This window comes from Corylus avellana, chromosome ca4 (assembly GCF_901000735.1).
Source record: "Corylus avellana chromosome ca4, CavTom2PMs-1.0".
Classification (NCBI taxonomy): Eukaryota; Viridiplantae; Streptophyta; class Magnoliopsida; order Fagales; family Betulaceae; genus Corylus; species Corylus avellana.
The window spans coordinates 25,710,863-25,737,015 of NC_081544.1; the positions used below are offsets into that span (position 1 = coordinate 25,710,863).

General features: G+C 36.7%; 3 protein-coding genes across 6 annotated transcripts; all 3 read left to right on the forward strand.

The window, feature by feature from the left end:
* The first annotated feature begins 54 nt into the window (after positions 1-54).
* Positions 55-4,401, forward strand: LOC132179658 (uncharacterized). The gene is made up of 8 exons (XM_059592413.1): positions 55-370; positions 594-689; positions 777-860; positions 1,121-1,281; positions 1,730-1,847; positions 2,184-2,319; positions 3,347-3,525; positions 3,895-4,401. Exons 1-8 carry the CDS (start codon positions 158-160, stop codon positions 4,132-4,134), a joined length of 1,227 nt encoding a protein of 408 aa, XP_059448396.1. The 5' UTR covers positions 55-157; the 3' UTR covers positions 4,135-4,401.
* A 2,006-nt stretch (positions 4,402-6,407) lies between these two features.
* LOC132177703 (PH, RCC1 and FYVE domains-containing protein 1) lies at positions 6,408-15,705 on the forward strand. The gene is made up of 9 exons (XM_059590133.1): positions 6,408-6,479; positions 7,688-7,774; positions 7,967-8,056; positions 8,199-8,285; positions 8,380-8,481; positions 9,365-11,431; positions 11,550-11,696; positions 13,769-14,235; positions 15,101-15,705. The coding sequence occupies exons 1-9, from the start codon at positions 6,432-6,434 to the stop codon at positions 15,339-15,341; spliced, it is 3,336 nt and encodes a 1,111-aa protein (XP_059446116.1). The 5' UTR covers positions 6,408-6,431; the 3' UTR covers positions 15,342-15,705.
* A 662-nt stretch (positions 15,706-16,367) lies between these two features.
* LOC132177308 (putative E3 ubiquitin-protein ligase XBAT35) lies at positions 16,368-26,153 on the forward strand. Of its 4 annotated transcripts, none has more exons than XM_059589573.1 (11): positions 16,368-16,485; positions 16,575-16,803; positions 16,942-17,056; positions 18,260-18,340; positions 18,474-18,562; positions 18,656-18,747; positions 18,969-19,050; positions 22,410-22,512; positions 22,613-22,687; positions 23,042-23,127; positions 24,683-26,153. In XM_059589573.1, the coding sequence occupies exons 2-11, from the start codon at positions 16,702-16,704 to the stop codon at positions 25,355-25,357; spliced, it is 1,500 nt and encodes a 499-aa protein (XP_059445556.1). In that variant the 5' UTR covers positions 16,368-16,485; positions 16,575-16,701; the 3' UTR covers positions 25,358-26,153. The 4 variants fall into 4 exon arrangements, with proteins under 4 accessions (XP_059445556.1, XP_059445557.1, XP_059445555.1 ...); XM_059589574.1 differs by lacking the exon at positions 16,368-16,485 and having other exon boundaries at positions 16,492-16,803; positions 24,683-25,390; positions 25,829-26,153; XM_059589572.1 differs by lacking the exon at positions 16,368-16,485 and having other exon boundaries at positions 16,492-16,803.

A 26,153-nucleotide genomic window follows, 5' to 3' on the forward strand; every position in this document is an offset into this window, starting at 1 on the left:
TTTCCCATTTCGTAAACACGCGGAGGGTCACATTCCAAGTACGAAGCGAAGCTCACACGGTCACACCCACACAGGCGCACAGACAGACTGTCTCACGCTCGCAGGGATTGAATTCAAACGGCTGCGTCGCGATAAGGCCATTTTTTAACCGGTGGTTATGGCCTCCTCGACCACACCCTCCACCTCCTTCTCTGCAGTCCCTGCTTTCCTCTACTCCATTCGCACCCTCTCTCCAACGCGCCACCATGTCGGAACTAGAACGCCCGCCAGGAAGACCCGCATTTGCGCCAAACTCGGTGAGAAGAGCGCGTTGCAGTTCAAGAAGCTCGGAAACTCTGACCTCTCTATTAGCGAAATCACTTTTGGAACTGTAAGAATCCTTCCTTTTTTTTCTTTTTTTGTTTTATGTTATGGGCCGGTAAGGTAATACTCCGTACTTGTTTATTCCCAATTCTCAATTGGTTTTTAGAAATGTAACTTCTGCTTTTGTAAATTTTATTTCAATTAGTGCTGGTCTAATTACTGGTATTGTTTTTCTTAACCCAAGATATGTTGGGCTATTTTTCATGTTACAAATGTATTTAATGTTTCAGATGACATTCGGGGAGCAAAACACAGAGAAAGAAGCTCATGAAATGCTAAGTTATGCGGTTGAGCGTGGCATTAATGCTCTTGACACTGCCGAGGCTGTAAGTTCTTTCTCACAACTTAATCACTAACACATACACGATCATACGCTTTTTGTTTGGTGACATTCCAATTTTGTTGTTTTGCAGTACCCAATTCCAATGAGGAAGGAGACACAAGGAAAAACTGATCTCTACATTGGTAGCTGGCTCAAGTCTCAACCTCGTGAAAAGGTATTTGTTTTTCACGCATGATTGCCTCATATTCTTTTTTGGGTTCTATATAATTCTTTTTTTATTCCACCATATCTAATTTTCTTTGAAATTAAGCTTTATGGTCGAATTCTTATCTTGATGACGAAAGCTGGGATTCGTGTTATATTATGCATAAAAATGATTTTTTTGTGAAGTTGACATTGCAATGTTAATCATGAAAGCAAGAACTAAGAATCTGTAGCAATTTTTATCTTTTGGGTATTACCTGTAATGGATAGGTTATTTTGGCCACAAAAGTATGCGGTTATTCAGAACGGTCAAGTTATCTACGAGACAATGCGAAGGTTTTGCGGGTCGATGCTGAAAATATTAGAGAAAGCGTGGAGAAAAGCCTTAAGCGCCTTGGCACTGATTACATTGATTTGTTGCAAATTCATTGGTATGTTTAGTTTTCCTTGGAACATAGAAGTGTGCACGCTATATTCTTGTTGTGATTTGTCATTTTCAGCTGATGTATGTGAACTCTACATGCTTTAATATATGACTGCAAGATTTTTGCAATTGCAGTGCTTTTCTGTTTGTTTTGGTTTCACCAGTTTGGTGTATGATGTATCAAACACCATCTATTCATGTGAATTTTCGCAATCATCTATCAGCTTGATGCTCTTTGCTTATATTATGGTAGATGACTAGAAAAGTTTATTTATGCTTAGATCCTAATCATCTCTCCACTGGGTGCTCTTTGTTTATATTAGTGCATCCTTTATTATCCAATTATTTGAGGGATCAGTCCTATTATACCTGCTGTTTGCTTTTCAGAAGGAAAATTGAATAAAAGTTGTTTTAAGTTGTGGTTTCTGAGGACACAGCATTCTGTTACAATCCAGGCCTGATCGTTATGTGGCATTGTTTGGTGAGTTTTCATATGATCCTTCAAAATGGAGGCCAAGTGTGCCATTTGTGGAGCAACTGAAGGCTTGTAAAGAACTTATTGATGAAGGAAAGGTAACAAATTGAAGTTAACCTTCTGTTCAGGCTTTTCATACCCGTTTATGTTGTATCCTTCTAAACAGTTAGGGGGCTATATTATTAAAACTCCAAATCTATTGTGTAGTGACATTGGATAAATAGCATGTTATTATAGTGTCTTGAGTTTGCTTCTTCTGACAATTGCACACAAAGACAATGTAATAGCTGTTTTGGAATTTGGATATGCACTTGTAACTGAAAGAAGTAATGAAATTTAAAAGCTGGTACTATTGGATTGTTTTTCAAATAACTGGAGTATTACCATTATTCTTGAATAATTCTCTTGCTGCTGGTTCTTTCGAACCTATTTAGGTACGCTACATTGGTGTTTCCAATGAGACTTCATATGGAGTGATGGAGTTTGTGCATGTAGCAAAAGTTGAAGGACTACCGAAGATTGTCAGTATTCAAAACAGCTACAGTCTCCTAGTTAGATGTCGTTTTGAAGGTTAGTTCATTTTGTGCACTATCTTCATATTAGTTATTAGAGGAAATCAAAATTTTTTGGTTGGTGTATGCAAATCGTGAATAAAAGATAGCTTATCTTACCATGTTGGCTCCCATATGTATTGGAGCAAACAATTCTGTCAAAGTGGTTGCTATTGCCAAGAATTTATTCAACGTGGTAGCTGATGCTGGTTGAAGCACTGGAGCCTCTCCTTGTTTTCTCATGAAGGAGCTAGGAGCTTGCTTGCTTGATTTAGGCTGTGAAATTGTAATATTTCCTAACACTGAGGCTTCCTGATATGTGACATTAGAGATGAAACATAGATAGGCCTGTCAGCATCGTTTAGTTACAGTTTGATGTTATGTTTTAGTAGTTCACTCTCATTGGAATATATTTAGGGAGAAGCTGACAATTTGGCTATTTTTTACTCTAGTTATTGATATCTCATGCTGATTTTACCACGGACATAGTGGGGGGGGGGGGGATTGAATTTTAATTTGCCGACAAAGATTTATATTTGTATGGATGACAATCCAAGGTGGTAAGCCGGGCTGGCTACTGATTGGATTTTGATCCCGGTTATACCCATTTCTGCTCCACTAATTGGACTTTAAAGCTGAGATTTACTGGTAAGGATGGATAGTTATGCCCTCAACATTTGTCCATCAGCTGACTTTGTTAAGTAATTTTTTATTACTAGTTGATATTATTTATGTACCATATTTTACTCCAAATTGCATTATCTACATTACCTAGGGTACTCTTCAATAATCTTGCATTAATATCTGCGGTCACAACAATCAAGGGACAAAACATGAGCTCAAACTATTGATTGAAAGGTAACCAAACTCTAAGAAGATAACAGGTTACTCCTCTTAACAGCTAAGGTAAGGAATGAAACAATATCTTGTATTGTGGAAATTTTAGGATAACATGATCAATCATGCAATATAAATCATTTCACTCCAGATTTGGTTATGTTAGCCTCTTAACTGAGAAGTTCGTCTGTCCACTTGATTCTCTGCAGTTGATCTTGTTGAAGTTTGCCACCCGAACAATTGCAATATTGGTTTACTGGCTTATTCTCCATTGGGCGGCGGATCACTTTCAGGAAAATATATAGATATCAATTCCGAGGCTGCAAAAAAAGGAAGACTGAACCTCTTCCCTGGCTACATGGAAAGATATAACAAGTCAATTGCCAAGGTACGTTAGTCACTCTTTTGTTACATATGGTACATATAGATATCATGTAGAAACAGCATGGTAATAACACTGATATTCAATTCACACCAAATAGTGTGCACAGGAAAATGAAATGTACTTGTTATTGTGAAAGTACTTCAATATGTCACATAACCTTGCGGTTAAGTTTTTTTTTTTTTTTTTTTTTTTTTTCTCTGTTTTCAATTGAAAAGGGGTTAAAAGCAAATGGCTGAATCAGGACTTTGGAGTTTTTGAAAGTTGTTGCTTTTGCTTTCCTTGTTATTTAGCTTTGAGCTCTAGATCCATTAAGAAACCTAATTTCACAGCCAACTGAATGCTGGTGTTCTTGATGTTACAACTGAATTTCAGGAAGCAACAATAGAATATCTTGAGTTGGCCAAGAAGCATGGCCTAACTCCAGTTCAGCTGGCACTTGGTTTTGCACGAGACCGCCCATTTATGACGAGTTCAATCATTGGTGCAACCTCTGTCGAACAACTAAAGGAAGACATTGATGCTTTTCTGACAACTGAGCGGCCTTTGCCACCAGAAGTAATGGCAGATATTGAATATATTTTCAAGAGATACAAAGATCCTGCCATCCTTTGAGAGCCACAGCATAGAGGTGTATTATATCATTTTGTCATTTTTTTCCGGTGTAATAATATATGTGCCTGCTGCATCTTATTAGTAAAAGAAATGTCATGAAAGAATATCCCATCTTTTACATGGGGATTTTGATTGTGCAAAAAGCATCTTAGCATTACCTAAAAAAGGCTTTATTCCCAGTCATTTTGGGAGATTGTATTTTCACTTTTTCCACTGTGTTGATAATTTTGTTTTTATGTATTAAAATATGATAGGACTTCTCTTCACCTAATCAAAAGCTTCCATTTCTGTATTTTTGGACTTGACATGATTCTAAAACTTTTATTTGATTTTCTTCAAATAACTAAAATGCCTGAACAATCATATCTAATATATCTAATAGTATTGCAACACGTGTACACATTGCGCAATCGTTTTCTCCAACGTCAATCACATGCCGAAATAAATTCACCATGTTGTTATAGGCATATCAACATATTACTAAATTTGAATTTAAGGGTATAAACAAATCAAGCTTAGGCGAGTCTTGCTTGTTTGAGCTTGGCTTGTTTAAGTTTTACTCGAGCTCGAACAAGCCAAACTGGCTCGGCTCAACACGACACTAAGCTTGAATTAACATATTTTTTTATAAAATTTTAACTTTAAATTAACTAAAACGGCTCAAAAGCCACCTTGCGCATGGGCTTGCACCCAGCCAAGTATTAGCTTGCGGCTAACACTATATAGCAAGGGCACACTGCGGCACTTGTTTCACAAAGGAAGGATATCTATCCTTTTTATAGATAATAAATGTTGAGGGTTGGCTTTATCTTAGCAATGTGCGATAACTAGTTACCATAAGAAGGCTGGGATGCACTTTGGTTTCTCTAATGGCTTTTTGTTCAAATACTTTTTTTTTAGAATAAATTTAGTATGTATAACATTTTGACTTGCTTGGTGCATGGGATTTGTTAAGCATTGAATAAATGTATTTATTCTCACTATTAGTCACAAAATGGTTTTATTTTTATTCTGGAATAAATGTATTTATTTTTTTTCACATTAGAAAAAATAAATAAAAATCATTCGCATTTAATATTAAAAATCACATGAGCAATTATACATGCCCAGACACTCTTCCTCTTTCTCAATGTTTTTTTTTTTTTGACACTCTTCCTCTTTCTCAATGTTTTTTTTTTTTTGACATGTCTGCACAAAAGAGGGAGGGGGGATTCGAACTAGTGACCTCCGCTTTATTAGGCGTGGTCCCGGCCGATTGAACTACCTCTTGAGGACACCGCTTTTTCAATGTAAATACACAAAATGGAGCAATTATATATGATTTTTAAAAACCATCCATGATTAATATTAAAAATCACATTAAACCTTGTTTTCATCATGTGGCATAAGATTCAAATTATTATTATTATTATTTAAAAAGTAATCATTAGAATAAGGATTCTAATGATTCGTTTCATCAAATCATCCACTTTAACCATTCAATGTAAATATAACCAATTAATTATTGTTACTTAATATATACATTATTATATGTATATATTAATAAATATATATGAGTCGAACTGAGCTTATATGAATTTGCTTAGTTTAATATTTGAGTTAAGATTTGTATTCATGAACATCTCATTTAATAATTGAGTTGAGCACAAATTAAACTTATACAAACCGATTTCGAGTTTGTTCGCGGATCTCAACTATATATATATATATATATATATATATATATATTTGTTGTTTTTTTCTTAATTCTATCACCGAAGGACGTGGCAAAATCTATCATCTTTGACTAGAAGCACGTAACGAAGCGCGCCAATATCTCCACCCAATCTCTTTGGAGCTGCAAAACTTCCCCATCAATGTGACCGCTTACTTCCCGCCCATTTCGCCTCCTCTCTCTCTCTCTCTCTCTCTCTCTCTGTGATTGATCTGCATTGTGTTCTTGATCCTTTTGCACGACCCAATTCGCTCAAACACTGAGAAAACCGTGCACCAAGTCCCCGACAAATGATACATGGCTCATGGTCTGTGAAATTTGTCATCCCGGTTGTCCTTTTTTTGTGGATCAAAACGATACCCAGTTTGAAGCAGTCGGTGATCTTTGAGATTTGAATTTGCATTGGGTCATTCTTTTTCTTCTTTGTTTGGCGATCTTGGCTTGAGGGCCGTGGGTATTTTGATGAGAGGCCGAGGTAGAAGAAGAAAGCATATGCATCTATGAAGACTGGGGCACGGAAATCGCGGCCGCATTACCGCCTGATGCAGTTGTCGGTTGAGCTCTTAAGGTTTTTTCAGATGGAATGGCAGATCCTGATAGCTATGGGAAACATGAGCGTGACGTTGAGCAAGTCAGTTTCCCTTTACTTTTCTCTGCCACCCTTAATTTTTTCTTTTTCCCTTAAATTTTCTGTTTGGTTCGAGAAAATTGAGGAGTGGGTATTTTCTCCACAATCTAGTGTATCATCTACATGGGGGTTTTGTGAAATATTTGTGAGTTGACCACAACTTAGCACTATAGTCTATTAGGAGGCGTTTTTGTTTCTAGGATTCTGGTTTTAAATGTCCTTTTGTGTACTGGATTTTAGTGGCATTTAAACGATGCACATATGTGAAAATTTTGACAGTTTGTCGTAAGCTTGTAAGATGTATGCAATCAAACATGTTTGAAATGAATACCAAGACATACTCAGGATCAAATTTCTTGATGCTACGCACATGCCTTAAAAAAACAAAAAAAGACAATGCGAAAGGTAAGTTCTGAAAATTGAATGGTTACATGGTGATATTAGTGTGCCAACCATTATATGGAAATTATTGGAAATATTCTTCCATTGGGCAATAAAAAGAAATGTTGGTTGATTGAAATTCTGGCTGTAAAGTAAATTCTATGAGCAATGATAAGGTTATGGGAAATGCTTTTCTTACAAATGACTCGCACAAAATATTTTCATACTTGAAGAGTGGAGACTCTTTTTTTAATGCACACCTTAGTCCGTGCATTTGGGATGCAGAGTGTGTCACCACATCATTTTGCATAATTCATTAATATGTATAGTATGGCATTTCTCTAAAGTCATTATTGTCTGAAATGAATCATGTTGGTTGAAGAAAGCATAGAAACCTAGATGTAAGGGCTGTATATATACTCCAAAAGAAATGTATATAGGAATTAATACTTCTAATAGTAATATAACATTGACCATGATATATAAAGCCCAGATTTACAATTGATATAATGGGGTTTAGCTGTGACCATGGAACAAGAGATTCAAAGCGCAAATAAAAAACTGACACTTAAAAAAGGGCAAAAAAGAAAGATGGGAGAACTTCCATATGAAAATGAACCACCTTAGTTACTTCGCAAAAGTATCCCTTCAGAACTCTTACTCTGAGTGTATTTGATGCTACAATGTTATTCCTGCATTCTGTTTCGCTAATCTAGAACTGTTACCATTAGTTATTTCGTGTAGTTACATTTTGATAAAGCTTGGGATGACTGATTCCTTTTTGCAATTTTTATATTTTAATTTTTTAATTTTTTTTACCTCTTTTGAAGGCACTCGTTGCTTTGAAAAAAGGTACTCAACTAATTAAGTATAGCCGGAAAGGGAAACCTAAGTTTTGTCCATTCAGAATTTCTAAGGTCAGTTATTTTCTGAGTTTGCATATTATTGTCATGTTTTAAAAAATATTCATTCTAGACATGATGTCCCATGCAAGTATAGGCTACTTTCAGATAGTATGTTCTATGTGCATCGGCTTCATCTTCTCCACTACCGATAGTCATGGCATATCTCAAGTGAATGAATGACATCAAATTTAGTTGTACTAACAGGATGAAACAACATTGATCTGGTACTCACATGGAGAAGAAAGGAATCTGAAGTTATCTTCCGTCTCACGGATTATCCCTGGACAAAGAACTGTGAGTTAAAGACTTCTATTTGAAATTTAATTGATAATATTTTATCACAATTCATTGAACCATCTCCTTAAAAATTGGTCATGACTAATTTTGTTTCACAAAGTTGGCAAGAACTAAATTGTATTTTGCAATTCTTTTACAGGCTGTTTTTAGGCGATATTTACGTCCTGAAAAGGAATATTTGTCTTTTTCACTTCTATATAATAACAGTGAAAGATCACTTGATCTGGTTAGTAAAGATCACTTGTTCATTTTGACTCATTCTATGCCCGATTGATGAAAAGTTTAATTCTAGTGATGCCCTTGACTTTTCATATTTATAGATCTGCAAGGACAAAGCTGAGGCAGAGGTATGGTTAGCAGGCCTTAAGGCATTAATATCTCCTGGACAACATAGTAGACGTACTAGAAGTGATATTTTTGATGTGAGTTCTCATTCAACACAAATCCATATATGGATAAGTACTTCCTTTTTTGTTTGATATACATTACAGGATTTTTCTTTGTTTGGGGGTAGTTTTGGGGGGGTGCAATGGAAGGAGGTGGTGGTCTTCTTCTATGCTTATGTCATGGACATCATGTTTCTACTTTCGAAGACCAATATAATAAGGAAATATGCTGGGCTTGCACTTGAGATTGGTGTCTATCTTGATACTAGTCTACCAAGAAGAGCAAAATCACCCACAGTCTATGCTTTGAAAATAGCCTGACTTTTAAAAAGTTTTAGAAGATATTTGAAAACATTATAGAGTATTGCTTAAATCCACTTGAAAGTTGTGTTCCAACTCTTTTACTATTCTTAAAAATTTGACATATTTATCATTAGGATCAACTGTTAATAAGCAATCTGGTTGATAATCTTCAAGTATTACTGTGTTTTGTTGTTCATTCAATTTTGTGGTAGACAAGAAACTGCTTTTGTGAGGTATTTCAATTATACACCATCTCCTATATTACATAGATCTGGGATTCCGTAAGTGAAACGGATAATTTCATTGACCTTCCTCCAGGTTCATGCCATTAACGTCCAACAAATGAACTAACAAACTCTTTTGCTAACATAAAAGTATTACTTATCAATTGATTTAAATATTTAATTTTCCCTATGAAATAAAAATGAAACTTAATTTAAAATTGTTCCATTAAATTTTGTTTGAAGATGTTGTTTGCACATTGCATGCATTTTGAGGGAGCATCTTGATATGAATGTGAGGTGTGTACAGCACATTATTGGCTCAGCCATTTTGAACATCTGTTTGTGGTGATATATTTTCAGGACATCTAATATAGTTATCTGTTTCTATTTAGCTACATAATAGCAGCGACTTTATTCAGAATGGCCGTCCTTCTGGTGCAACAATAGAGTTCACTTCAGGTATTGCTCGAAGCAGGCCGTCTCTTGATTCGAATTCTCGTGAATCTCCATTGAATTCAGCAAGCTCAGATGTGGGGTCAGAACATGCAAAAATGCAACTAAGAACAAGTACTGGTGATGGTGTCCGTATTAGTGTTTCGAGCACCCCTAGCTGTTCTAGTGGAGGATCTGGACCGGATGACATAGAATCGTTGGGTGATGTTTATGTATGGGGAGAGGTTTGGTGCGATGGGATTTCACCTGATGGCTCTGTGAGCCCAATTCCTACAAAAACTGATGTGCTGACTCCCAAGCCCTTGGAGTCAAATGTTGTTCTTGATGTTCACCAGATCGCTTGTGGTGTGCGACATATTGCTCTTGTAACAAGGCAAGGTGAGGTTTTTACCTGGGGAGAGGAATCTGGAGGAAGACTTGGTCATGGGATTGACAGAGACTTCAGTCGCCCTCGTCTTGTTGAGTTCCTAGCAGTTACTAATGTAGATTTTGTTGCATGTGGAGAGTATCATACATGTGCTGTATCTACATCTGGTGATTTATTTACTTGGGGTGATGGTACCCATAATACTGGACTTCTTGGTCATGGCACTGATGTTAGTCATTGGATACCTAAAAGGGTTACTGGTCCTTTAGAAGGACTCCAGGTTTTATCTGTCGCATGTGGCACATGGCATTCAGCTTTGGCAACTTCCAATGGGAAAATGTTTACATTTGGTGATGGAACATATGGTGTTTTGGGGCATGGAGATCGTGAGAGTCTCCCATATCCCAAGGAGGTACAATCGTTGAATGGACTGAAGACTATTAAAGTGGCATGCGGAGTATGGCATACTGCAGCCATTGTAGAGGTTATGGGCCACTCTGGTGTAAACGTTTCATCTAGGAAGTTGTTCACCTGGGGCGATGGTGACAAATATCGTTTGGGCCATGGAAGCAAGGATACTTATCTTCTTCCCACCTGTGTCTCCTCACTTATTGACTATAACTTCCACCAGCTTGCTTGTGGACACACCATGACTGTTGCCCTCACTACATCAGGTCATGTATTTACCATGGGCGGCACTGCATATGGTCAGCTAGGCAATCCAAGCTCTGATGGAAGGGTACCTTGCTTGGTACAAGATAAACTAGTAGGTGAATTTGTGGAAGATATATCTTGTGGGGCATATCATGTTGCTGTCCTGACATCTAGAAGTGAAGTATACACTTGGGGAAGAGGTGCCAATGGAAGATTGGGACATGGAGATCCAGAAGACCGTAAATTTCCAACACTAGTTGAAGCATTAAGAGATAGGCATGTAAAAAATATATATTGTGGCTCAAATTTTACTGCAAGTATATGCATCCATAAATGGGTATCTGGAGCAGACCAATCAGTTTGCTCTGGTTGTCGGCAAGCATTTGGTTTTACTAGAAAGAGGCATAACTGTTATAATTGTGGACTGGTGCATTGCCATGCTTGTAGTTCCAGAAAAGCATTGAAAGCAGCATTGGCTCCAACTCCTGGCAAACCTCATCGGGTATGTGATTCTTGCTATGCAAAACTTAAAGCTGCTGAGGCCGGTAATTCTACTAATGTAAATAGAAAAGTTTCAGCCCCTCGCCGCTCAATAGATAGCAGGGAAAGATTAGATAGGGCAGAGGTAAGGTCTTCCAGAATTTTACTATCTCCCACTACAGAACCAGTCAGATACCTTGAGATCAAGTCAGGCAAGCCAGGGACAAGTTCGGATTCTTCTTCTATAGTCAGGGCTTCCCAAGTACCGTCGCATTTACAACTGAGAGATATTTCATTTCCAAGTTCGTTTAGTGCTTTTCAAAATGCTTTGAAACCGGTTATGCCATTATCACCTCAGCCTTCTAACTCAAGACCTGCTTCACCATACTCGAGGAAACCAAGCCCTCCACGCTCTGTCAGTCCGGCATATTCGAGGAGTCTTATTGAAAGTCTCAGGAAGACAAATGAACTCCTGAGTCATGAAGTGTCAAAGTTGCAAAACCAAGTACTAATTATATTCCTTTTCTAAACACCACATTCTTCTTTTCTTGTTAGTATAGGATTGTAAACCATGAAGTTGTCGCTAAACAATAACTATTTCATTCTTTTCTCCTCTCCTTCAGGCTAGAAGTTTGAAGCAGAAGTGCGATGCTCAAGATGTGGAGCTTAAGAAGTCATATGAAAATGCTCGACAAGCTGTTTCATTTGCTGAAGAGGAATCTTCCAAGTGTAGAGTAACCAGAGAACTTGTCAAGTCTGTCGCAAAACAGGTATTTTACTTTACTGAATACCCATCTTTGTCATTGAAATTGATGGGTCTTTCATATATTAAGGGTGTTCCAGGCGTCCAGGTGGTAGCACAAAAATTATTAGACATATGATTTGAAATTGCAAATTATTGTAAAATTTGTGAAACATATACCCATGGCTTTGGGATACATCCGAGAATGCTTTTTTTTTTTTTTTTTTAACATTCATAGTTAACATAGCTGGTTGATGCAGCTTGCAATGGCTTCTGTAACTCTCAACTGCTGAAAACCAAATAATCTCAGCTCCTAAAAAACATGATTTTGTGTTCCACTATGGAGTGTTAAAAGAAACGCTAAAAATGTTAAATGTGCTCTGATACCCATGAGTATTAAAACCAGTTTACTCGGAGTTTATTAACCAGTTTAGGATATTCAAACCAATTTAGAATTAATGCCTACAAGTTACTGTATAAGTAATATTAATCCTATAACAAAGAGGAGAAATAAAATACCCATAACCAATGATTTTGCTGATAAACGATGTATTTCAAGTAGGAAAACTAAATAATTAAAAAGTTCAATTGCTCATCAAAACCTAACTAATAATTTGAAAATTAACAATTAAACTAATCTTGTTAAGGTTATTTTTACATCAATTCAGTATTTTTCACAGTGGTTTAAAGATATTTTATTATGTCAAGTTAAATGCCTAGAAGTAGTCGTCTAATTAAACTTGATTACTTGTTGGCAGAAAAAATGAGCTGAAAAAGAAAAACCATTTGATATTTAAACCAAATGAGATCTATCTTTCTTCTTTTTTTTTTTTTTTTTTCGATAAGTAATGACTTGTTAAGGGCACCAAAAGGGGGTGCAACATGACCAGATAGGGTATATATATAGAAGGCTACCCTGAGAAAGAAAAACAAAAATATAGGGAAAAGGAGAAATAAAAGGAAAGATAGGAAAAGTTCAGATAACTTCTTATAACCTAAATAACAAGAAACTCTAAAGAAACAGGCTCATCATGCAAATAAACCTGGCACAAGCTCCTCTCTCATTTGCTTATATGTATAGAATACATGTATTTGATAGAGTTTTTTTTTTTTTTTTTGGTTGGCCAAAGTATTTGATAGAGTTTGAATTGCTAGTTTTGGCTAAAATATTTTTTAGTTGATTTTCTTTGTAAACAGTAAGTTTAGATAAGCTTTTTTATATTGCAAAAGCTGAGTGGCATGAATCATTGTTTGTAACAGGACAAATATGACATGAAATGAGCATTGTGTTTTCTTCCCCAACAGTGATTTAGGGGGTGTTTGCCAAAGTTTTGAAAAACACTTTTCAAACAACACTTATACAAATGGGTTTTCATTGCCTCTTGCCATTAACACATTTTTCAAAACAAACCACAAAATACTTTTCAAAAAACTTCTCACACCTTCATATAGAAATGTTTTGGAAGTATATACTCTTTCAGATGTAAAGGCTGACCTCGTTACTTATACAAAAATTAACGATAAAATTAACGATTGACCATGAGTGGAGGCCACCCCTTCACTGGAGGTGTGTCTTCCATCTCTGGTGTCCACCCCCACAAAAGTGGGGGACTCACTTCCTTTGTGCCTCTTGTGCAGGTGTAAGGGTGGTTCTTTCACCCCATAAAGGGCTGGGAGTGGAGACCCACCCTCTACACCTCTAACGGAAGCGTGGGGTGAGGTCTCCACCCCTAAATTGCCACTTGCAGAGGAAAGGAGGGGGAGGCCCACCTTCCCCCTCAGGTGAAAGGGTGGCAGCCCAAGCTCCAACATATCTTTTTCTTTTTTCTTTTTCTCTTTGGTTTTGTTTCTTTTATGTTTTAAAAATACTTCTCAGCTTTTTACTTTTCAAAAACAGATTTCATTTTACTAAACGAATTTTCTTCTGTAGACCCCACAGACCACTTCTTCAAATGTGGCTTCACCGAAAACACTTCTTAATTTTTACTTTATCAAAAAGTCCAAAACCTGAAACACTTCTCAAAAACATTACCAAACAAGCTCTTACTTAGTAGGTAGGCATGCTAATTATACTGTTTGTGCTGCATTTCTTGATTTCAGTTAAAGGACATGATAGAGAAGCTGCCCCCAGAGGTTTCTGACAGTGAAACCTTTAAAGCCATCCATTCTCAAGTTGAAGATTTTCTAAACACAACTGCTACATCTAATATTTCTTCTTCCTTGCCTACAAGCTTAGAGTCTGATCAACAATATTCACTTCATAAAACTCCATCAATCAATGAGTCTTCTAAAATGCTAGACAAAAGGATAGCCCGCATAGATGTTGCAAGAGTTGCCAACTTGTCTCAGGATGGGGGAAATATTCTTCAGGAGAGTATTAGATCACCAAGTTCTAATACAAGAGCTGCTGTATCTCAACAAAGCTCAGAAAATGCCTCAAGATTGCCCGGATCTTCAACAATGAGGAATGGAGAAAAAGAAGTTATTGAACAATTTGAACCTGGTGTTTATGTTACTGTCCTTTTACTTCCAAATGGTACGAAAATGTTCAAGCGAGTGAGATTCAGGTACTTGAGTAAATAGTTGATCTAATACAAAAATTCAATACTTCACTTTTTAATACAATGTCTGTGTGAGTATGTTTCTCTGCATGCCTATGTTTTTGGGTTTATATATATGGTTCTCATATCTTCCAGTATTTGCATGGCAACCATTGTAGTATGTGTGTGTCTCTACCGCGTGTAAGTTACCCACCCAAAACTATAAATTATATTCAGTATTTTTTTCTCCTGTCATGCAGATATGGTTGGCATGCATTAGGTTCTTGTTAAGCATAAAAATACTGGCATTTGACATGTGACCAACATGTACGGTTCTCGATTCTTTCATTATTTGCATGGCAAACCATTGCTCTGTTTCTCTCTGTGTAAGCTAACCATCCATGAAATATAAGTTATATTCAACATTGAAGAATGTTATACTTACTCTTATTTTTTTACACAATTTTTTCACACCTTTCAGTGACTTTTAAAACCATCATTATATCAAAATCCAATCAAGATTCATCTCATATTCAATGGTGGTTTTAAAAGCCATTTGTAAGTGTAAAAAAATTGTGTAAAGAAATTGGAGTAAATGTAGCATTATTTTTCAACATTTGCTTTTGTCATGCAGACATGGTTGGCATGTATTACACACTTGTTTATGCATAATTTTTTTTTTTTTTTGCACTTTGATAAGTGACCAACATAGCTCCTTTCAGTTAAGTGTTACTTGCATTTGTCTTTGCATATGTTTCCATCATTTTTAAAGAAATCAGTAGATTATTGATGATAATGTAATAATCATAACGAATTCAATCGTTTTCATGCTTTTTTTTTTTTTTTTTCTTATCTCACTTTAGTGCTTTGCATCCCAATTTTTTTTGTGCAGTAAAAGAAGGTTTGATGGGCACCAAGCAGAAGAATGGTGGAGTAAAAACAAAGACAGAGTGCTTAGGAGATACAGTCCAGCAACAGCTAATCCTGCTCCAATGGTTTCATCTAGCACTTCAGCACCAACAAATGAGGGATCATCATCTACCACTCCAGCACCTGCAGATGAAGGATCAACCAGCACTCCAGCACCTGCTGCCGAGGAAAATAATGAGGCATCAGCATCTTCCCAAACTTAGTTTCTAACTTAGTCTCCTGCCAATACTTTGTAGAAAGTCCATTTATGTGGCCAACTGCTTTTAGATTGGCGGCATTAAGGCCAACTGCTTTTAGATTGGCGGCATTAAGTCTCCATTAGGTGTAAAACATATCCTTTGTTCAAAACAAATTAGGGAGGACTTTATTTCAGAAGAATGGTACAGAAGAACAAACTCCATATCCACAGTGGAGAAACAAAGACCGTGAAGGTCGTGTAATTAGATGCAGAACAACTTACATGTAATTCTTTTATTCATTTTCTTCTTTTATTTCTCTTCCTCTGCACTATTTTTGGCATCTAGTGATTACCACCGTGGTTGTACAGAGTACTTTCTAGGTTTTCTATTTGTGATGTTCTATCTCCTGTAGTGTGTATATTGAAGAAATCCAATCCATAATCAAATGGAAAAAGGCGGAATAAATAAAAAAGCGGACAGTAAAATTGACCGACATTCACGGGATAAAGTCTTAAAAGCTACATTTTGCTCTTTTCGAGTGATGATGTTACAATACAAAATATTGTTATTTATAAGAGAATTTTGATAGATAAGTATGATAATCAAATCAATCTTTGTGTTGAAAATCTCCCATAGTGTTGGAAGTGAAAAAGCTAAGCCAAGACAACAAGGAGAAATTTCACCAAGATGCTCAGAACATTAGTACCAAATATAGCGTAAAATCCTAAATTCTCACAACAAAAGAGGACTTTTTATGTGTTCTAAATCATTACACCCTGAATTCTAACTCACAAGAATAGGAGGATCCTTTCCATTTGAAGTGAAGACGACGTCGTATATAAGGACTGAAAGGCTAACACTTAACCAAAACACGTGTCGCCAATGGCCATGGCCCACTTGAGGCCGGAGGTCACAGTTAACTACCATGGTCTCTGTTCCACCGGATCTCTGACGTGGGACCGCCGTTTATGCCAACGCCCAACACCCACCGCCCAACACCCAACGGTGTCTATCCTAAATCGAAACTATTATTCAATTGCCAAAAAATAATAATCACAATTTGTCAAAATAAAATAAAAGAAAAAACTTGGAAGTTGCTCGATCTCTTGATTGACTTGGTGAATTCTTCTTTGCTAAGAAACCAAACCCATATTATTCTAATTATTAGGTACTACTGTTATTTATTCTCTCTCTATTTTGAGCCTTAGATTTTCATTTTTGTGATTCTAAAGCTCTCTCTTTTATTATCTACGTAAGGGTGTTTGGACTTTCCCCTTTACGTTTGGATCCGTGTATTTTCCGGGAAAAAGTTCCTAACTTTCCCAGAAAATATTGTTAATTTTCCTTCAAAACCTGTGAAACCAAACGCTCTTGTGGGTTCAACATGGGGCTGGGGCAATCCAAGGACGAGCTGCTCTACCATCAGGTCAGTTATGGCAGCGCGGAGGGCATCAAAGCCCTTTGCAGAGAAGGTGCAGGCCTCGAGGTAATTCCACAAACAAAAAGGAAATCGATGATTTCTAGTGCTTTCAATTATAGGTTTCGTGGTTATTGATGGTAATTTTGGGAAAAATGTGTAAATTGTGATACTGATTGGTGGGGATTGTGGTGATTTGTGGTGCAGTGGATTGACAGAGATGGAAAGACCCCTTTGATTGTGGCGTGTATGAATCCGGCGCTTTATAATGTTGCAAAAACTTTGATAGAACTCGGAGCAAATGTCAATGCGTATCGGCCTGGTACTTTTATCCTCTTAAAAAAAAATTAAAATTTGTTGGATATATATATGTATGTTTCTTCATATAAATTACACAATTTGGTCACTTTTTCTTTTTAGGTTTTAGTTATGTTTTACTGGACTTGTTAAATGGAGAGGATAACGCTTAAAGAAGCTATGGAGAAGTGTATTTTGGGTTATGATCGTCTGAAAGATCTGTGGCAAGTTTGTGTAGAAACCAAGCATTAAGAAATAATGAACCATGAATGCTTCCTCTTCTGTTCCTTTATTATCACTATTATTGTTGTCGTTGCTGTTACCATGCTAGATTATTTGGTTGAATAAGTTTCCTTCTTTTTTTTAATGGAATTTTTTAGATTAATCCATGAGTCAACGCTCCAAAACAGCTCACACCTCAATTTTTTTTTTTTTTTTTTTTTTTTTTTTTTTTTTTTTTTTTTTAAGTTTTAACTGCATAAGTTCTTCGAAAATGTGAACTAGATCCTTATGTTGGTTTTCCGTATGAAATTGTGCCAGCAGTTAGTGTCACGTCAGCAATTTTGCCACATCACATTAAATAATATTTTTTTTAATAATTTAATAATTATATTAAAAATAACATATTTAAAAACAAAAACAATTTTAAAAAAAAATGAAGGAATGGCCAGTAGTAGGGCTGTCACCCCTAGGGCTAGGGATGGCCTGCCACCCCCAAACCCCATGGGGTGGCACCCCTAACCCCCTAAGGGTGGCTCGAGAGCAGGGGTGGCAGGCTGGCCCCATAGGGGTTGGCAGCCCCACCGTTGGCCACCCCTTTATTTTCTTCCTTTTTTAATTTTTTTTTTTTTTTTTTTTTGAAAGATCTGATTTTTATAGCTAAATTATTATTTTAATGTGATGTTGCAAAAATGCTGATGTCGGCACAATTTCGGATAGAAAACCAACGGAAGGATTTATTGCACCTTTTTGATAAACTTAAGCTGTTAAAATTGGAAAAACAAAATTTAAAAATAATAATAATAATAAATAAATTGAGGTGTCATCTATTTGTGTGCATTGATTCAGGGATTTATCTCAAAAATTCCCTTTTTTTAATGCTAAATTTGTGTGTAGAAAATCTCTTTAGTGCTTAAGAGCCTGTGCTTGCTTTTCCTAATTAGGATTTGTGTATGCACCTGATTCATCTTTGGTTTCACTTCATCCATCTTTTTTTGATGTGCTTTAGGTCGTCATTCTGGGACTCCTCTACATCACGCAGCTAAAAGAGGCCTTGAAAATACTGTGAAGTTATTAATTACGCATGGAGGTGTGATCTACTGTCATGATATCAGTAAAGATATTTCTTAGCAATCATATTTAAATCCTATGTTAGAACAAAAAGTATTGTGTTTCCTCCCATTTCTGGCACACTAATAGGTGATTGCTGCCAAAACTTTCAGCAAATGCATTGGTAATGAATGATGATTGTCAAACTCCTCTTGAGGTTGCTAGGGCAAAGGGGCACAGCAATGTTGTTCGTGCTATTGAGGTACATTTTGATGTTATACAAATTCCAGTGTTGGCAAGATTTTTCCTTTTCTTTATCTAGTCTTTAAGTGTATACTTGTCTATTGCTTTGTAGGATCATATTTGCTTATTCTCTGGTTGGCTGCGGGAGTTTTACGGACCAGGTTTTCTTGAAGTATTGGCACCTCAATTAGTCTCGAGAAAAGTGTGAGTTTCATTGGATATCTTGTTCTTATTTTGATGTACAAGATTTTCTTATGTCCTCCCTGCTTTTTTCCTTTTGCAGCAAATTGTCTTAGTATAGAGTCAAATGGGTGGGCTTGCAGTGATGCCATTTTCAATTTACCCCTTCCTTTTGTATTTTGTATAGGGATTTGTTCTCACAAAGTGTTAGGTATTTATGCCTGTCATTATTGCATTTCTTGCAGTTGGGCTGTTGTTCTTCCCTGTGGTTCACGCAATCCTAAGAAGCCTTTCAAGTTGGAGCTTGCCATATACCCTAGTTTGCAGGTATAACAAAATTATTAATCATTTTGCCAAAGAATATGCTTCGTATGATTGGAGTTTATGTATTTTTGTACTCGGCCACTTCAAGCAAGAGTATTGCTTGGTTTAGGCTCTTTTGTGGGAATCCTTGTAGATAATTCTCACTCACTGGATCAAGTCTACTTAATGCTTCAAAACTTTTAGCACATAATAGTCACTTTCAGAATCATATTTTTATTATCTAAGTGCATTAGTCCTCTAAAGCTGTCACAGGACCTTATGGGATGAGTCTATGAAAATATATTATGAGGGGTTGGGATGCCTTCTCAACTTTCGTTTCTATTGAGGTGGGTGTTAGCTCTCAAATCAGGTTTTGGCATGACGTTTAGTGTGGGGATCATCCTCTAAAGGACTCATTTCCAAAGTTATTTTGCATTGCAAGGGATAAGGATGCTTTGGTGGCCAACCATATGTTTGCTCACAACAAAGAGATGCATTGGGATATGAATTTTATCTGATTGGTTCATGATTTAAAGGTGGAGTCTGTTTCTTCTTTTTTCAATGTTCTATATTCTGTTAGGAGGAATCGGGGAGTGGAAGATAAGTTTTGTTGGATTCCCTCCAAAAGATGATCTTTTGAGATCAAAACATTTTATAAAGCCTTCCTCCCCAATGTTGACAACTCTTTTCCTTAGAAGAGCATTTGGAGATCTAAGAATCCTTTGAGGGTGGCCTTCTTCACACCGACAGTTTCGTTAGAAAAAATTCTTACTATGGATAATTTCTACAAGAATCACATCATAGTGATAGATTGGTGTTGTATGTTAAAAAATAGTAGAACTCCTGGTCACCTCATTCACTGTGACATTGTGAGAGGCTTGTGGATTTTGGTTTTTAAGATGTTTGTTGTAGAGTAGGTTATGCCTAATCGGGTGGTGGAGCTCCTGGCATGTTGGAAAAGAAGGTTTGGTTGGAAGGAACTGAATGTTATTTGGAATATAATCCCTTCTTTTCTTTTATGTTGCATTTGGCGAGAAAAGAATGCTCGAAGTTTTGATGATTACGAGAAGACGAGCTCATATATTCAACTTTGTTTCCTTAAATCCTTCTATGGGTCTGTTAACGTTTTTCTTGATGGCTCTAGCTTTGTAGATTTTTGTGCTCTCTTTCCTTGGTCTTGATTTCGTTGGGTGTTTTTGTCTTGTATATGTCATGTGTACGGGTTGGGCCCATTGTGCTTTTTAGTAAATTTGTTTTACTTATAATAAAGGGCAATCAATGCACAGCCGAGTAGTTGGAGCCAGTTTGTCACAACTAGCTCTAGTATGTTTGACCATAGATTTTGACAGGGTATTGGAAAAAGATAAACTATAAAGTGGCTATAGTCTATTGGTAAGAATTGTACTATGTGGCCATGGAGTTCCAAGTTCAAATTGCAATAGCAATAGTGAATATTTTCTTTTAGTGAAATAAGCAACTATTGACTTTATATCTTATACACCACTTTGAACAAGCCTTATTCTCTCACATGGAACTTCTTGAGGATTATTATGTCCTCAAATTAATAGACAGAAAATAAACAAGTATTGATTTTTTTAAAAGCTTTAAAAAATATAATAAAGCACTTGCAAAAATATCATAGATATCTCCACGTTTGTATTTTTTTTTTTTTTTTGTTCTTTGTAATAAGCCTTTCTTAAAAGAAAAAATAGGAAATAAAATTAGAATAATGTTATGTTAAAAGCATATTTTTAAAAGCAGCATTACTCTGTATGTTAATATGTGTATGGGTGGGCGTGTTTGTGTTATGTCAATGAATATATGCTATATATAAACATAAATAGCATATACAATTTGTGGATATATATGTGTGTGTGTGTGGATGTGTATACATATAAATGAGCTTAACAAGCCGAGTCAACTTTATACCATTGTTCACAAGTTTAAACAGAAACAAGCCGAGTTTATCCGTGTTTGGATTGTTTAATATTCTAGCCCATAATCATTGTTCAAGCTTGACTTGTCTATTAAATGAATTGAGCTGAAATTGAGCTAACACTAGCGGAGCTCGAATTGTTCATGTACAACTTGATTCATTTAGAGTCTTCTATCAAGGCAATCACATTGCTAAATTGCAAAGATTCCCCATTTTATGGGTATTTTTCTCCTAAGTGGAAGGTATCTCCACACCATGTTTGCACTCAAGCTGTAGTTACCCCCTCCAAGGTGTCACATGCATCCAAATCTGGCCCACAGTTCCACCTTAGTTTTGCCACTTCTATATTGAGCGATGTTTTAGTATGGGTTTGTGTCAATTGCCACTTGAAGCATTATGTTATCAGAAGTTTGTGAAATACCAATTCCCCTTTTTATTGCATGTACATTGAAGCAATCTTGGTATATGAAAATATACCAACTTTAGATGTTGCTAATAGATGATACCTGTAAAATTTTTGAATTGAACCTGTACTATTTTAAATTTCACAATTCTTGGGGTGGGAGGTGTTCTATTGACCCCCTTGGGCCGTATGGGGTGGGGCTATGGAAGATGGCTCCAAGATTAGATTCTCGGATGATGTCTGGTGTGGGGAGATGACCTTTAAGGAAGCTTTCCCAGATTTGTATAGCATTGCTTATGTTAAGGATGCTTCTATTGCAGTTCTTTTGGATTTCTAGTGGTTCTCGAATTTATGCTTTTGTTGTATTTCTATAGAGTGAGACGGGAAGGGGAAGACAAGCTTTAGTAGGTCCCTTCAAACAAAGGAATGTTCGATGTTAGCTACTTTTACAAGGTCCTTGCATGTAATGATGGCATTCCTCTTTCTTGGAAGAGTATCTGACATACCAAGATTTCTTTGTGAGTGGCTTTTTTCGCTTGGTCGACGGCCCTAGGAAAGATCCTTATCATAGACAACTCTTAGGAAGTGGCATGTCATTGTAGTTGATAGGTGTTGTATGTGCAAAAGGAATGGAGAACCTGTAGACCTTCTTCTCTATTGTGAGTTGTTTGTGCCTTATGGAATGCTTTCTTCTGTTGCTTTGGGCTGTCATGGGTTATGTCTAGCAGGCTGGTCGATTTTTTTGCTTGCTGGTAGACAAGTGGTAGCTCTCAGAGTGTTGTCGTGCGGAAGATGGTGTCCACTTGCCTTTTGTGGTGCCTTTGGAGAGAAAGAAACGATCAAAATTTCAAGGATCGAGGGAGGATGTTGGAGCTAAAAACACAGCTGTCCAAGTAAAAAAAAAAAAAAAACTAATATAGTTTAGTACCTGTTGCACAGATAGATCTAATATTTTGCCTCACATTATTTTGTTACTTTTGTTGTTAACTAATGGATCTCTTGTTTTGTTAATTTTCTTATATCGTGCAATTGATGAATGAGCAGGATGCACAACCACGCACAGTTATTGCATTATGGAAAGCCAATTTGGAAGAACCAAAGCTACACCAGTCTGATCCTTCAGTGATAATACAAAATATCTCCACCAGTAATTTCTCATTGCTGATAATTTCCTTTAGGGATCTCATTTGACTTCACATACATACCCTAGTGTCTATATCTTAATTGAATTCTATGTCCATGCATAGTCTCAAGAGGCAGGAGGCGGAGGCGAAGTGTTTGCGCCTCCCGAGAGGCGAGGTGTAACTCTCGAACACATAGGCGTAAGTATAATGATTATTATGCTGTTCAAACCTATACTGAAATCATGAAATTGAAGAAATAATTGCATTGAAAAAATATTAACGAGTAAGAGAATTAAGAAGCACGCCAACAAAAGAGATTATGTCCTCTAAAACAAGTGTAGTAGAAGTCGGGATTAATATTATTCCCACGCCATTCTCCAGCCTCGGATCAGTAGTAGTCTTGCCTGATAGCCGGGGTAAAAAATTGAAATTTTTTTCTTAATTGTTTTGTTTTTTGTTGTTGTTTTTTTTAAAAAAAAAAAAAATTTTGCTGTTATTCTTGAGAATTAGCTGTTTCAGTTCCTATGTTGAATTAGCATGATTCCATTTCAGAAACACGCTTTAAGCTTGCACCTGCGAGTGAAACTGACAAGCAACAACTTCGGTGGTTTTGTGATGCATGCAAGGGAATTCCACAGGTACCATGCACACTTCTCTTATAGATGTTATTCTTCCATCTGATGTGCAGAGCAAAAGCAGAACTCAAACATGATAATTATTGAAGAGCATGAGAGAATTTTGTTTGGAGAAAGTATTTATGACTTGTCATCATCGAATCATAATTTCTTTCTAGTATTTTGTTTTGTTAAGTGTAAATGTGGAGGCACCTTTGCCTTTGTCCCTCAGATTGATCCTTTTCCTCCAGTAGAAGTTGCATTGGATAATTGTTTATATGTAAATTAAAACATTATAACCATAAGGAGGGGTAAGGGCAGGGAGGTTATGATAAGTGATTGAAATATTCCATGGTGAGATCAGTCCCCATGTATTATTTTGTGTGATGTTTCTGCATCCAATCATAGCATGCAGTTAATAATTTTAGACCAAAAGACATAAGACATGACTGAAATTACCCATTATGAAAGACTTGGCCTAACTGTACATAAGTTGGCATCACTATTGGGTTCAACAACTGTTTGACCATATTATACTTAAATAATGATTCAGTTGTTGGCCAGTAAATATCACACACAGTGGTAGTGGAATAGTTGATGGTGACACCTTAAAGAAAACTGCATACTGTGCCATGTCAATGAAAGTACAGCCGCAATTGTGCCTTTAATTGTGAAAATTTTGCTGTAAATATAAGATACACACACACAGACAGAAAGAGAGGTTTGGAGTTGCAGGTTGAATCTATGGAGAAGACAACCAAATTTGTCCTCAGTATTTTTTAATTTCCCTTGCGTAAGATATCAAATGACACTAATCTAAAATTCATTTAAAAGTGACACCTTTCATTGAGATAAAAAGACATTAATGCCCTATCATCTGCCTTTAGCAATTCTTTGAATTCAATATTATCTCAGAAGTAGCTTATTTTTACTTGGCCTTTCATGAGTCCTCATGTCTATGAAGCCTTAGCAATTCCCCAACATAATTTGCTCTGGAAATTTCATATTTATAAAAATTACTGTTAAGAGTTGAAATTATCACATTGCTTCAATTACTGGTTCTCTGGTACATGCAGGATATAAATAATTAAGACAACATTTCGTTGTCAAACAGCTCAAAGTTCAGCATGGCTGGCCTTGTTTACCTCCTGGAAGACATAATTTGGCTAAGATGCTGTAATGTCTGACATTTATATATACACACACACATGTATGCATGTGTGCGTGTGTGCACGTGCGCATGTGTGCAAGGATTATATTTCCTACCCAAGCTAAGAATAGAAATATGGTCATGTTTGCTGAGATATATATTACGTCCTCACTAATGAGCCTTTTGAAGTACTACATTGTTTTTGTTCCCTCTAATCACTGATTGTTAATTTCTGATTTAATATAAAGGGCAGAGTTTGACTGCTTTTATAATTTTGACGTGGATAAATATTACTCAGAATATTCTGCCAAGATATGTGATATTTTCCTTGATCATTGTTAGGATACTTGGTAGATGTACATGAGCATTCTTGAATGCTTAGGATATTTGTTTTTCCTTTCTAATGAATAAATTTTTGGAACATTTCAGGCAGCGCATCCTACATTTTTGCATAATAATCAGACCCCAGTTGTTCCAGCCACTGCACCACTAGCTGCTGAAGATTTAGAACTGGCAATGGCTATCAGTGCCTCAATTGAATCTGCTCTGCAGGAAGGACCACCCCTTCTTGATGCCCACCCAAGCTCTGAAGCAAGTTCATCCACTAGTTGGAATAACGCTGTGGACACTAGCGGTCATGGTGGTTTGGATGTACCGATATCACCTGTTCCAAAAATAACTACTTCTGAGATGGCAGTGCATGAAACTGGCCTTGAAGGCAATTCAAGTCAGCAAACCCGGAACCACAACAACATTACTGCAACCCAAACAAATCACACCCCAAGTTCGATCGCATCAGCTCCACCAATTGCTGATGAGATTATAGAAGATGGTATTATTTACTACCCATCAATTGATTCCACTCCTGTTGACATCTCATTGCAAACTATCGAGGATGTACCTACTATAGCAGGTGAAAGGAAAGAGGATGGAGGCGCATCATCATGCGTGATATGTTTGGATGCTAAAGTTGAGGGGGCATGCATTCCCTGTGGCCACATGGCTGGATGCATGTCTTGTTTGAACGAGATCAGAGCTAAGAAGTGGGGTTGCCCTGTTTGTCGTGCCAAGATTGACCAGGTTATAAGGCTGTTTGCAGTTTGACTATTGCAGCAGAATGTGAAGAATCTCTAAATGGTCAGTGGGTTTTGGACATCTTAAAGAATTTCGTTTATGTGCTTCTATAAATTACAGTCCTAAATATTTGGGACCCTCACCTGAGGGTTTCTGTGTGTATTATTGCCTTGTACTGTGCTGTCTGAAGTGTCAGTTTTTGAGGCTGTAAAACCTGTTTCCCCTCTATAGGCCAATATTTAAACATTTCGGTAAGCTACATGAGCTCTGATCTACACCTTTTATAATTCTGAACTGGGAAGAGCAAGCTCTGAAGTTTTAAACAATTTAAAGTAGTACGGTTTGTAGCAATGAAGGTAGGGTTGTAGCCTCTAGGTCTAAGGAGAGGCCAGGGATATCCACATTACCTCAGGGACAAGGCAGTAATATGATGAAAAACTTTTCAGGTCGGATTCTAAACTCATTAAAAGAAAATGATGTCTCAAGTGTTCGGTTATGCAGATGACAGAAGAGGTTGCAGTCAGAGACACTACTAGCCTGCAGTACTAGATATCCTAATGAAGGAGAGGCACAGCAGCAAGACTCCTAATGAATTACTCAGCTTTTAGTAGGTTGTGTTTGAATGCTCTGCTTACAGTTGGAACCGAAGCAGGCCAATTCAGAGCATGATTGAATTACATGGACACAAGCAGGTGAAGTTCTAAAAGTATATAGTTTCTGTACAAGATTCTTGTGTATAGAGGCCTCCTCATCCGAAACCAGTGTATGATTGAGATTTGTGTTCAAAACTGTTGCATTAATTATATCTGTTACTGTCCAGTATCAA

Bases quoted from the DNA above. Each gene is read 5' to 3' on its own strand.
- LOC132179658 (XM_059592413.1), top strand. From the start codon at position 158: ATGGCCTCCTCGACCACACCCTCCACCTCCTTCTCTGCAGTCCCTGCT. The intron at 371-593 runs GTAAGAATCCTT...TTAATGTTTCAG, and splicing joins GCGAAATCACTTTTGGAACT to ATGACATTCGGGGAGCAAAA. The intron at 861-1,120 runs GTATTTGTTTTT...TGTAATGGATAG, and splicing joins AGTCTCAACCTCGTGAAAAG to GTTATTTTGGCCACAAAAGT.
- LOC132177308 (XM_059589573.1), top strand. From the start codon at position 16,702: ATGGGGCTGGGGCAATCCAAGGACGAGCTGCTCTACCATCAGGTCAGT. The intron at 16,804-16,941 runs GTAATTCCACAA...TTTGTGGTGCAG, and splicing joins GAGAAGGTGCAGGCCTCGAG to TGGATTGACAGAGATGGAAA. The intron at 22,513-22,612 runs GTAATTTCTCAT...GTCCATGCATAG, and splicing joins AATACAAAATATCTCCACCA to TCTCAAGAGGCAGGAGGCGG.
- LOC132177703 (XM_059590133.1), top strand. From the start codon at position 6,432: ATGGCAGATCCTGATAGCTATGGGAAACATGAGCGTGACGTTGAGCAA. The intron at 11,432-11,549 runs GTACTAATTATA...CCTCTCCTTCAG, and splicing joins TGTCAAAGTTGCAAAACCAA to GCTAGAAGTTTGAAGCAGAA. The intron at 14,236-15,100 runs GTACTTGAGTAA...TTTTTTGTGCAG, and splicing joins TTCAAGCGAGTGAGATTCAG to TAAAAGAAGGTTTGATGGGC.